We start from the raw sequence: 14,303 nt of genomic DNA on the forward strand, positions 1-14,303 counted from the left end.
CATTTTGCATTGTTGAATACTAATCTTCAACAATGTGTTTCATTAATGAAGGATGAAAATGAAAATGCCTCTCAGTTGGTGAATATTGCTTGTGCACAGGCAACGACAGCTCAAGATATAGTTGCCGAAATTAGACGAAGAAACGACTTATATGCTGAGCATGTACACCACCATTGACGTCATGCCTCATACCAATACTCAGAGTCTGATATTTGGGCAATGCTGGTGGAGCTTAACATCCCGGACGAACAAGTCATGGATCAGTGCTACGAGTTCTTATGTGAGCATCCAGGAAGAGTTAAGCAACTATTTGGGATGTCATATGAGCGTCGCATGACCAAATTGTTTGCATTCATTACTAGGCGTTGATTTCCTATTTCATGCGTGAACGGTTCCTCCATATCTTCTACTTCAGTTTATGATGTCTTAATTTGATTTTACTTGGTCTGTAATTTGTTTCTGTATGTTTCTTGTTGGACAATTATCACTAGAACTGTTATTATTGGCAATTATCACTATAATTGTTATTATTCACTTTTGCACTTCTACTATTGTGTTTGATAACTATATTTAATTGGTTTATGATATTGTGATAATTTTCCTTTACTTAAAATTGAGTTTCATATTTGATGTCATGAATATTTAATTTTTTCTATATATTGAATTATTTGTATTATAGATGGCATCATCATCCCAGGAACGCCACAGAACCCGTTAGGGTAAAGAGCCAACAGAAGGTCATGTCGTTAATCCTCCACCAGTAACGGGGATTGAAGAAGTACTTGATTATTCAAGATACTTTACTTCAAAACGGCAAATGATAGTCTTTGAAAAAATGTTTCATGGAAAACCAGTCATAACTCTCCTTTTTTTTGTTGCACCAGTGTTTGAATTTCAAAAGCTTCTAAACTTCCAACACTTACAAACTTTCCTTGGAATGAAACTTCCCTACTATGAGGAATTGGTGTGAGTGTTTTATACAAATCTGAAGATCACACCTCTTGGTGAACTTGCCATTGAGATTTGTGGCAAGCGGATACACATCAATGAAATGGATTGGATGAATATTGTTAATCTGAGGTATGGCGGTGTTAAGTTAACACTTGGGACGATCCCTGAGGAATGTAATTTTGATCGAGCCTTGTTTTAAGCTGTAATTTTTTCAAATGGTACAATGAAGACGTTGTCGATGACAAAGATGTAATCATTATCACACAACGGAATAAAATATGCCTTCTAGAAACACGTTTGAGGATTTCCACAAGAAGGGTTAAAATGTTATTATGTCTTTTCTTTTTCTAATTAACATTATTATGTTTTTAAGTTTTGCATAATTTCAAATTAACATGTATTTATTTCTCTCTATATCAAATGTAATGACTTTATATATTTTTTTGCAAACTAATTAATGTTCATGACATCTTTTCTTAAATTATATACTTTTTATAATAACATAACATTTATTAAATAATCATTAATAATAATAAAATTATCTACAAACAAAAATTTAACTAACACAAATTTTTTCAATTAATAAAATTAAAAATGAAGAAATCATATTTCATTTTTATATTCTATTTTCTAATTCATTTCAATTTTATATTATGTTTTAAGTTATAATTCAAACTTACAATTATTTTAATTATCAAAATTATGTAAAAAATTAATAATCTTTTTTTATTATTCTTTTACACATGGACAAAAGTATACTCATATAATGTAATAAAAATTAAATAATATAATACTAATTATTTTAATTAACTTAAATATCCTTTAAACTAATTAATATTTCATTTTTCTATTTATTTATATACTATGGTAAATTTGTAATCTTACAATTTACATTATTCAAAATATATTAAAATACTCTCACAACTATCACATCATTCACATTTTGCAATAAATTTTCTTCACACATCCACTCTAACATCTCCCAATCCAAACACCCTCAACTTTCTCCACACTTTCTTCACACTTCCACTTCCCCACACCCTCAACTTTCCACTCACCCACAACCTCTAATCCAACTTCGTCAAAATATTAAGAGGGTGTTAGTGTAATTTACAGTAATAATAATTAGTTGTAATACTTCTTTGCATTAAATGATCATATCATAATGCTCTTCAAAGTTGAGTATATATTCAGATTACATTATCTAAAAAAGGTAGATTGTAGCACAAATCCTGCTGTAAATTACAGAGCAAGTTTCCAAAAGCGAGATAAAGAACACAGAGCTTAAAACCTCATATTCCATTAAGAGTGACAACAACTCTTCGTGAGGTAGGATGATCTCGATGCTCGCATAGCCATATACCCTAAAACATAAAAGAAGAAATACGTTATTAAATTGGATATTACATTAAACCAAACCGTGAGCACCCAGATCCTATAATAAAATATTCTAAACCATCATCAACTATAGATATTAAACACTTCCATATTAAATAGGATTTATATGTCGAAATATAGTCAAAATTTCCCCCCTTTTTTACCTCTACACTATTATCCTTCCTTTAATTGTGTGAAAAACATCAACCAAAAACAACCTATATATATAGACCTCTGTATTACCCAAAAACTAGATTACATTTTGCATCCCAGTAATGGAAGTTGTAAATGTAAAAAAAAATGCAAGGGAAGTTTGTATAATTTTCTCTATTAAAACTGAGTTTCTCAAATTATAAAAATTAATTTCATTTAGGAAAACCCTAATGCACAATGATAGTATATGAAATTTCTTACTTCTTAGCAGAAATGTTTATAAACAATTTAAAATAATCAGTTTCCATTATTTATATTGTTCACAATCAAGCCCAAAGAAAATCAGTTTTTCATTTGCTCTCACAGGAGATAACCTACTCAGTCAAAATTTGTAATTTTATCTCCTCACGGAATTTTACAAATAAACTCTACGCTTTCATCCATGAACTTAATCTCCAGTTCGGGCATCGAGTAGGAATAGGCTATTCCAAGTCAAAATGAATTGAGAAACTTTCGCATAGACAATGTGAGGACTATCAATCTCGAAGGAGAATATTATGGAATTTCAAAATTGTTAGTCAAATAATAGAAGGGTTTTCCTAATCACAGTTAGTGTATCATGTATCAACCATTATGAAATATATTCCATCAGGGTATGGCCTCAATAGTGAATTACTGGAGGCAACAGCTTTGAAACACTATCCACAATGAAAGAATTGCTTTAACCCCTTGAATGTGCACATGCATAAGCATATGATAAACTTGGATAGCCAATGATTTTTTTAGTCAGGGCATGATGCCTACGAAAATTGGATAGCAATTGGATTGTTCCTCTTGGTTTCAAAAATACTCCAAAAGTGCTGAAAAAAAATTTGGTTATCCAAGTGTACTTTAACTCAGCACTTTAAAGTTGTACTCCCTCCCTTTCTTCCTCATTCACTCTGTATATAGAACCAATATAAACTTGAATGAATGAAGATCATTGCACACATGAATTTTATTACCTGCCACGTCCCCATGTTAAGCTTCCCATTTGTAATTGGTATCCTAAAAATAAAAGAAATCAGTAGATGATATTAGCATAGTCATAACTTTTCAGCATGATGAATCAAACTGAAACACTGTAGTATTTCTCACGTGAGTGCACAACCAAGCATCGATGATTTAATATGAGCCGGCATGTCATCTGGCCCTGAAAAATTTTCAAATCCAAATTAGATTTCCCGTTGCCACAGAAGCAAAACATAATACATCACTACAAAAAAACATATCAATATTATAAAAAGAAAAGCAATAGCTCCAAAGGGGCTTATTCGAATCAACTTCTCCATAAGAAAAAATCATATCAGTTTCTCCACAAGTTAAAGTAAAATTTAGTTTATACACAAATTAAAAAAAAATGAAAATTTAGAGAAATAATATGATAAAGCTTCTATAAATTAGCCTATGCATGAGCTAATTTTAATTTATGGAAATGCTCATTCATTTTTTTTCTTATCTCTCTTCTAAAAGTGCTTATGGAGAGAAACATGTCCAACGATAAGTAATAACTGACTTTGCTATGAAGTTATTTATGACGAATACAAGTAGGCAAAAAACTTAGCACATAATCTTCAATTAGAATTTCTACATCTAATACGAAAAGCAAGGATCATAATGGTATCCAATCAGAGAAGCTTTCTGAAGGATATATAAAGTAGAATAAGGACTAAAAATACTAAAGCTGGATCCATGGACATCAGAGTCGTAGATATTAAAAACATTAAGAAAACGATTATATATATATATATAGGTAATTAAAAAAAGAGAGAAAATAATACTAACCCTCAAGAGTATGCTTCCATGGAGCAGATGATCCCTGCAGCAGACATTAACTAACACATTAAAATTAGATATAAAGAAATTACATGACTAGAAAACATTAATGGACGAGAAAGAAACCTCAGGAACTATCCGATTGAGGAAGGTTTCGGTATCATCGCGAACATCAGAGTCGTAGTTCTCATTGATGGTGAGAGAAGCACTGGTATGCTGCACTGTCGTTTTGTTTCCCATGACAATTTCCAAGTTCAGTGAATAGAAAACAAATCATGCAACAGCTACGTGTGTGTGTGAGGATACTCACAGAAGAGATGAGCGAGGCCGCACTTGAATCCGGAGAGGTCTGGTTCGATTTCTTTCACAATCTGAATGGGAGCGAAATCCAGCAGAAAAGAAAAAATGAAAAGGGTTAGGGTTTTGGGAAAAGGAAAAATGAAGGAAGAAAAGGAAGAGGAAAAGGGACCTTGGAAGTAACTAGATGGCAGCCCCGCTTGAGAGGGGGCAAGCTAACGGTTTTCTGGGCCCACTTAGGGACGGTAGACTCCGCCATCGAATCCTTCTTAACGGTTGGGATTTGCGCCCTTACACCGAACGATGAGGCTTGCATCGTGCTTTTGATGTTTCCCAATTTTAAACCCAACGACAAAAGCAAGGGGATTATGCACCACCAGGTTACATCCATTTCTTATTCCACCTCCATAAATTTATTTATTGATACGCAGTTAATAAATATGAAAATTTAGATTGTAAAAAATACGTAATATATAAAAACTTTTAGACCGTAAAATTTAGAAATTATTTTTACTTTTTTTTAATTGTATAATTTGAATGACTTCCATCATCTTAATCTTATTTGTTATCTTCTTTAATAGTATTTGTTATTCAAAAAATTTTAATTATCAATTTTAATTTGAATGTTGTATTTGTCGGAGTCGAACCGACTGATGTCATTCAGTATTGGTGATCGGATGAGTTGGTTATATTAATCAATAAATAAAGAGATACAAGACATGTTAAGTAATATCCTATAAATTTAAATAAACATTCTATAAATCTGGTAATCATGTAATAAATCAACTATTACTCTTTTATTATAGATACATGTCAGATATAAATTTAAATAAACATTCTATTGTTTGTTACACAAGAGTAAGGTACACATTTATCAATATATCATTCACTCTTATATAAAACACTTAACCTTTTGCAGGTTAACTTCCGACCAAGTACTAGAGTAAGATGAAGGAGAAGGAGGAGCACGAGAACAAGGAAAAGGAGAAGCAATTGAGAGATAAAAAATAATTGTTCAAGTCGGTAGCAAGTATTATCTGTAGGAACTAATTGAAGGAAATAAGAGAAGACAAAAGGTTGTAGCAACTGATTGAACGTAATTGCACAAAATTGCAAAACTGGTCTTATACATTTTGATTTATTCAATCATATATAATAAAATTACAATTACTGGAAGCTATAAAATAGAGATACTAACAGACCTGTAAATTGACCATTAATGCAATATAACGGTAAAATAGTTTAAGGGTAATAAAATCTGAATTAATAATAATAAAATCTGAATTAATAACCAACATCCTCCCTTATGGGGTGTTGAATGGCATCGGCAAGTCTCACAGGTTCTGATTCTGCAAGAAAAGCAAAGTGAACCAAATATCCATTGTCATCAACTTCATCATCAAGATCTACTTTGCAATTTTGAAGATGTACAGGTTGTCGTTGCTGCCTTCTTGGTCGCTCCATCATAGTTGCAATTGGAGTTGCAACATCAGGTTGAATTACAACTTCAAGCTGAACTGCAGCTTTAGGTTGAACTGTAGGTGCTTCAAGAGTGACTTCATCTTCCACATCATCGTTCAAAACGTAAATATATCGTTTTTTCGAATCTATTTCAGTTGCTGCATTTCATTGTCATTCCTCATCTTCGGCAAATGTAACATCACGACTAATAATCACATTCTTTGTCATTGGATTGTACAGTTTGTATCCTCCATGCTTATATCCAATGAAAATGGTCTTCACTGCCTTATCATCCAACTTCGATCTTGCTGCCTTGGGAACATGAGCATAAGTAATTGACCCAAATACCTTTAAGTGATGCACATTGGGTTTGAATCCACTCCATACCTCAATCGAAGTTGTGTTAGGAACACTCTGAGTGGGTGATCTGTTTATCAAATATACCGCACATGTAACGACTTCAGCCCAAAAATAATTTGGCATACCTTTCGCTTTAAGCATGCTCCTCGCCATGTCCATGATTGTTTTATTCTTTCTCTCAGCAACTTCGTTGTGTTAAGGTGTGTAAGGGCAAGTTATGTTATGTTGCAACCCAAGTTCTTCACAGTGCCTCTTGAATTCATTAGACTTGTACTCACCTCTTCCATCACTACGCACCATCTTAATTTTTCTGTCACTCTCTCTTTCAACAAATGCTTTTAATATTTTAAAGTAGTGGAATACCTCATCCTTGCTTTTCAATACATAAATCCAGGTTTTCCTTGAAAAATCATCAATAAAGGTTAAAAAATACTTATTACCTCCAACTAATGATATGTTCATCGGGCCACAAACATTTGTATGAACAAGCTCCAAAGGAAATTTTGCACGCCAAGGTTCCTTAACAAATAGTGTCCTGTGATTCTTTCCAAAAATGCAAGCCTCACACAATTGATCAGGGTGATGAATATGGGGTAAACGATTCACTAAATTTCTTTTGGAAAGATTTTCCAAACTCTGAAAATTTAAGTGTCCAAAGCGTAAATGCCATAACCACGATTCATTATTCACTATTGCATTCAAGCACTTGAAATCACCCATTTGAATATCTACCGGAAACATGCGGTTTTTTGATAAAAAGGTTTTAAGAATCAAATTACCTTTTTTATCAAACATTAATAATTTATTTTCAACTATGTGCATCTCATAACCCTTCTCAGCCAGTTGTCTCATACTCAACAAATTACTTTTCATATCAGGTACATAGAAAACATCATAGATGTACCTGTGATCACCATTCTTCAATGTGATAAGAATTCGCCATTTTCCAGTCACCGGAACGAACCTGCCATCACCGAATTTCACTTTTGTGCGAAATGAGTCATCCAAATCTGCAAACAACTCCTTCTGACCACACATATGATTTGTGCAACCTGTATCCAAATACCAAGTCTGATTGTTTGGGGTTTCATTTGATGTGGCTGCCATTAGTACTGTATGATCCTCTTCATCTTGTATGTGATTACTGTCTTCTTGAGCATAATTGGCATCATGATTATCATCTTTTGATCTGCACTCATTTGCATAATGGCCACGTTTATGGCAATTATAACACTCAACATTTGATTTATTATAAATGCCTCCTCGTCCTCCGCGACCACGTTCCCCGTGCCAAGAGCGTCCATGATTCTGGCCACCACGACCTTTGCTGAAATAGCTACCATGTTTATGATAGGAGCTACCAATTGAGGCTTGTGCTTGTAAATCATGTTCAATTGGTTTTTCAATCTTATTGTCATTCATCCGCTGCTCATGCGCTCGTAGAGAACCAGACAATAACCTTACTGTCATTTTTTAAATGTCATTGGCCTCTTCAATTGTGGCAACAACATGTTCAAATCTGGGAGTTAAAGACCTCAAAATCTTTTCCACCTTTGCCTGCTCCGAATGTGTTTCACCATTGGTCTTCATCTGATTTGTCAAGGCAATAACTTTATTTATATAGACATCAATAGTCTGTGTGGTTTCCATCTGCAGCCGTTCATATTGGCGTCTTAAGGTTTGAAGACGCACCTTCTTGATCTTATCATCACCTTTATAATTGGTTGACAAAATTGTCGAAGCCTCATTGGTAGTTGTTGCTCCTTCTATCTGCTCAAAAGTTTTTTCATTCATCCCTTGATGAATGAGATACAAAGCCTTATTATCCTTCTTCTTTGCGCCTCAGTTGCATTAGCAGCTAATGCAGACACTCTACTTTCAGTGACATCCCATAACTCATGATAATCAAACAAAACTCTCATTTGCACACACCACCGATTGTAATTTTTTCCATCAAGGATAAGGACTCTGATAATTGGTAGAGTTCATGATAAAATTACAAATACTGAAAGATATAAAATGGAATATAACGGTAAAATAATTTAAGGGTAATAAAATCTGAATTAATAATAATAAAATCTGAATTAATAACCAACATTATCTAACCCTATCATCTATATAAATGTTGTTTTTATGTTTTTGTAGTTTTAATAATGTATCTAAAAACTTTCAAAAGGTTGTTTTAATTTTTAAACTAAAAACTAAATAGGTTAATAGAGTTGATTAGCCTGTTTATTAACATGATTTTAAAAGCTTTAATTTGGTACTCTATATTTTTAAAAATTCGTTTTAGTCTTTTTAAATAAAACTTTAAATAGGTTACGACAATTAATTCTAATAACTTGTTTAATTTTTTTTTGTTAAAATTGACCAAAATAATTTTCTTAAAAAATATAAGAGACCAGATTGAGATATTCAAATCTTAATGTATTTAAAAATATAGACATTTAGTTATTTGGTTATAAAAATTAATAAAACAAAAGTTTTTCCTAATAAGTAAACAGTTTTAAAATATGGTTCTTTTAGAATAATATTAGATTTTTTTAGGCTAAATGACTAATTTCAGTTCCTATATTATTAGTTAAATTTGGTTTTCATTTCACTAACATTCTTGAAGTTATTTAATGGATGAGTGCAACATGACATTGAAGTAGCTATTCTTGTTGAAGTAATGGAATTGAAGGTTATACTTGTTGAGTGAATGCAATGGGTTAATATTTGTAGACGGTAATATATCAATGCAAAGATCGTAATAATAATGAATAATTTACTAGGTATGACAAAGTAGTCCTGTACTTGTAGGTCTACCCATTATAATTAGTATTTTTTTAACATCTCAATTCGTTTTGGCCTACCTTACTTCCCTCATCAAATTAGTGTGTTAGACGATATAGCCAATTTACTCATGAACTCCTTTTTCTTAAAAAATAAAAATTAGAATAAAAAATAGTTTAAAAGATTCACTTTTTTATTATATTATTTGAATTATCTAATAATATTGTAATTTAAATCCCTAACACTAACAAATTAAGTTTTCATTATTAATTATAATAAAATAATTTAATATGGAAAAGTAATAATAGTTTTAATTTATCCAATTAGTGATATGGACGCCTTTTATTTTGTATCATTTTTTTCAATATATAGAAAACTATCATGCATAGTACATTATATTTCATTTATTTTTTCTCAGTGTCATAACAAAAAGAAGTTGTCTTCATCGTTGGCAACTTCTATTCAAAGTTGCCTTCAGGCTTGACAACTTTGCATAGTCACCAAATGAAAAAGTTTCACACATCGTTCACAACTTCTATTCAAACAACGTGCACCTCTTTTATTTCCTCACATGCGATCCTTTTTTTTGTCATATCACATGCCTATAGTAATTGTCACTTTGCTCATATTTCTTTCCTCACATAGCTATAATAATTCTTACTTTGTCATATGGGTACAATAATTGAATAACAATGCTCAAATATTCTTTATCACATTAAGTTTGAATTCAAACTTAATATTTATTGGTGTGGGTGGATGTTGCAATTTTAACATTCACAATTCTTATTTAAATAGACTCCTATTCCTCTCAAATATAACCACGTTGAGCTGAAATGTTTATGTGAATGTGCCAAATTTGTTTGAAGTGCATAGGTGTGCAAATTTACCTTCAAAGGTCATTTATTTCTTTACATGATATTGTCATTTAATTTTATATTAATTCTATATGAATATTTTTTTAAGATGTTATGAATAGTTTTCTATTATATTTGTTTTAGTCTTATGAATATTTTGGTATGATATTATATATGAATATTTTTATATTATATTACTGTATATCAATATTTTTTTCAGTCTTACCAGTATTTTTACATTACATTATGTATAAATATTTTTATATTTTCTATTACTTATTTATATTCTATATTATATTATATATAAATATTTTTTAAGATGTTATAAATATTTTTCTATTATATTTTTTTAATTTTATGAATATTTTCCTATGATATTATTATATATAAATATTTTTATATTATATCACTATATATTGATATTCTTTTTTATTTTGATCGTATTTTGACATTATATATATATATATATTTATTTCAGTCTTACTAGTATTTTTTTACATTATATTATACATAAATATTTTTATATTTTTCTATTACTTATAAATATTCTATATTATATTATAAATGAATGTTTTTTAAGATGTTATAAATATTTTTTAATTTTATGAATATTTTGTTATGATATTATACATAAATATTTTTATATTATATTATTACATATCTTTTTTTTCGGTCTTAGTTGTATTTTTACATTATATATATAAATAAATATTTTTATATTATACTATTATTTATGAATATTTTATATTATATTATATATGATTATTCATGTTATGAATATTTTCTATTATATTTTTTTAATCATATGAATATTTTTCTATTTTGCTATGATATTATATATGAATTTTTTATATTATATTATTATATATTAATATTGTTTTTTTCAGTCTTACCAGTATTTTTTTTCAATTATATTATGTATAAATATTTTTATATTATATTATATATAATATTTTATTATATTATACATGAATATTTTTATATTATATTATTATTTATGAATATTTTTATATTATATAACATGAATTTTTTTATCTTATGAATATTTTGGTTAATATTTTGATTATAATTTTCAGGATTTATCTTATTAGAATTTCATGACATCTCATCGCCTTCCCCCAAATATGTCTCTATTGTGACTTCAAGAGAAACATGTTATTAAATATCTATGGGAATGTAATGAAAGATTGATGAGAGTTAGAAGACATCCAATCTAGGTACTAAAGCATGAAGACATACTTGACCAACGAGTCAAACAATTAATTGATCATTATGGTTTTGGACATATGTTAAAATTTAAGAACATTGACTTCAACCACCTACTGCTTACAACATTAGTGAGACTCATACCTTTCACTTTCCTCTAGGTGAAACAACTGTTACATTGGAAGATGTGGAATTGGTATTGGGTTTACTTTTTAATGGAAAGGTTTGCATCGAGATTACTAATGGTGATTTAGTATCTTTGTTTGAGCAGTTGCTCGAATTTATACCACTCGCTAAGGGTAAAAGAAAATACAATTAATTTGTCTTGGCTTAACAACACTTTTCAGGAACTGCCACATCATGCAACCGACGATATTATTGCTCAACATGCTCGAGCCCACATATTAACACTTATTAGAAGTCTATTGATGTCTGATTCTTCAAGTAGTAAGGTACATTTAATGTATCTATTGATGTTGGTTGACTTGAACAATGTCAAGAATTATAGTTGGGGTCAGCTGTATTGATTTCTCTGTATCGTGCACTCGATCACGGAATAAACTTTAATCAAGATAATATTGGAGGTTACATGTTGCTTTTAAAGTGTTGGGCATGAAAACGCCGAACATGCATTTCTCCACAACTTCAACCATTGATTGATGAAGAAGTTGAACAAGGCGTTGGTTTCCCACTCGAAAAAATGTATGTTATTTTTGTATTAATTTTTTAGACAAGAAAAAAAAGTTCAATTCAAGTTATCTTAGTTGTAAATTTCTTTATATTCCTTTGTTTACGTTAGATGGTCTCGGAGGTTGCATAGGACGCACACAAGAGGAACCATTGTTCCCTAAATAATGTTTGATGACATTAAAGCTAGAGAGGTTGTAAACAATATACAAACTAACATACCATTTTAACTGAAAATTTCATATTATTGATGTTTTAAACATTTATTTACAGTTTCTTTGTCGAGTGGATTATGTTAGGCGCTTGATCATTATTAAGGTTTCTCCAATTGCACGGGTGGTAGTTCCTTTCATATGTTTCGCAACAATTGAATTCATCAGGTTGATAGGGTTATGTGTGGGTTTGAATTTCAACAGAGTATTCCAAGTAACCCATTAAACCTTTATCAACTTTACAGAGAGGGTATGAGAGGATGAATTGATCGATACTGGCCACAATATCATGCTGTATGGATAGCTATGTGGAATGACCATCATAATCATCTAATAAGAGGAAATTAGTTTAACGGAAATGGCCATTTGCATGACAAGTCAACATACATGCAATGGTACATCAACCATACTTTCCGCCACATCTCGCCTATGTAGTCACCGTCAGATGATGATGTAAGTTTAATTACAAAATCATTTATTATTCTTCATATACTCATACAAAATTAACACATATTTTCAAAACATTATGATATGCCACAAGAGACTACACAACCTCACTATCAACATCATGTTGGGTCTTCTTCTCAAGTTGAATTGTTTGAACAATAATCTTTTCGTCTGCCAAGTGTTCACCTGACTCAGTTGTTCAAATATAGGGATCAACCTCACATGTCATTCCAATCGTCATTCCATCAACTACTCAACATTTGCATCTCAAAAACAATATTTTATTGGTCCATCAAATCCCTTTGCAACCTCTACCATGACCCTCCATGTGCCTACAATCCAATGTCATTCATGCAGTATTACAGACCAATAATGCCTTCACAGGTGTCCGAAAATCAGAGTGAAGACAATGAAATCGAAGACACTGATGATGACATTCCACCTCCGCCCTTCCTACCGTTCCATCCGAACAACAATCATAAGGACGACCACAAAAACAACGAAGAAGACCATCCTATGGCACAACTTCTCATAGATGACAACTTTTCATACGTTTCTATTTTCTAATCATGTATAAATTGTACTTATTTATCTTTTTATAAATATTGTTTAAACGCTACCTCTTTTATTTATAATTGTATCAAGCATAAACGCTACCTCACAAACATAATTTCAATTTTTTCTAAAGCAACAAAAATATTTTTAATTTTAATAATATTTAAAAAGTACTAAATATTTTATATTTAGTGCACAACACAAAACAAAATTAAGTTTTAATTTTTTAAATATTTTTTATCTATAAAATACAAATTTTCACAGCATATTCACTTTATGTAAGTTTAAATAATTTTTAAATTATTATATATATTTTTTATTTTAAAAATATTAATTATTTAAAAATAATTCAACTAAAGTTGCTTATAGAATTGACAACTTCAATTTAAATAAAATTGTAAACTCAGTGTACAATATCTTCCCAATTTATTTAAACTGAAGTTGTCAATCTGATTGACAACTTTAATTAAGAAAATGGTAAATTAGTGGATTTAATTGATGTAGTTTACACCATGGAACATTTTGACTAAAAAAATGCTCATTTTAGTATTTTTTTTTTGCATTTGCCCATTTGTGTATTTTGATAAATTTTCTTATCGTATTAGAAGCCCACCAAAAATCCTCCATAATGACACACAAATACTATTTGCAGCAGCATCAACTATTGTCCACTCCACCTCAGTCCTAACCTTCAATCATAGAGGAAGAGACTCAATCAGAATGTAAAAAGTTTTAGGCAATTGCTTCTTGCACCCGATCAATTGTGACTGGCACCCGACGTTTTTTTTTAAATCCTATTATACCCTTGTGTTCTTCACTTTTGAAAATATTGAATGGTGAGGTGCAGAGTAACTTCATTTTGATTTGTTTAGGGTTTGAGCTGCAGAAGAGGTGTTTTTAGTGTGGTTATGGTCGGACATTTGTAGTGGAAGTTGTGGTTGCGAAGGTATTGAGGTAAGAACACATTGGAACTCGTTTTTTTGGTTTTCGTTCGAACTGATGCGGTCCCGGATATTACTGTCCGGAAGCTTGGACTTTGTATTACGGATGCAGGAGTCTGGAACTACTGTATTCACTCCGGATATTGAAATCCGTAAGCTGTTAGTAGTAATGTTTGTGCCTACTGGACGTCCATGTCCGTAACTGAAGAATG

At 30.7% G+C, this 14,303-nt stretch overlaps 1 protein-coding gene across 1 annotated transcript; it reads right to left on the reverse strand.

Moving 5' to 3' along the window:
* Positions 1 to 2,076: 2,076 nt before the first annotated feature.
* On the reverse strand, positions 2,077 to 4,997 carry LOC137810871 (uncharacterized). Its single transcript, XM_068612348.1, has 7 exons — positions 4,766 to 4,997; positions 4,607 to 4,667; positions 4,423 to 4,517; positions 4,306 to 4,339; positions 3,619 to 3,673; positions 3,486 to 3,528; positions 2,077 to 2,315 (listed from the first exon to the last, which is right to left on the reverse strand). Exons 1-7 carry the CDS (start codon positions 4,982 to 4,984, stop codon positions 2,244 to 2,246), a joined length of 579 nt encoding a protein of 192 aa, XP_068468449.1. The 5' UTR covers positions 4,985 to 4,997; the 3' UTR covers positions 2,077 to 2,243.
* Between the last annotated feature and the right edge of the window lie 9,306 nt (positions 4,998 to 14,303).

The sequence above is a fragment of the Phaseolus vulgaris genome, chromosome 2, assembly GCF_000499845.2.
Source record: "Phaseolus vulgaris cultivar G19833 chromosome 2, P. vulgaris v2.0, whole genome shotgun sequence".
In the NCBI taxonomy this organism is placed as follows: Eukaryota; Viridiplantae; Streptophyta; class Magnoliopsida; order Fabales; family Fabaceae; genus Phaseolus; species Phaseolus vulgaris.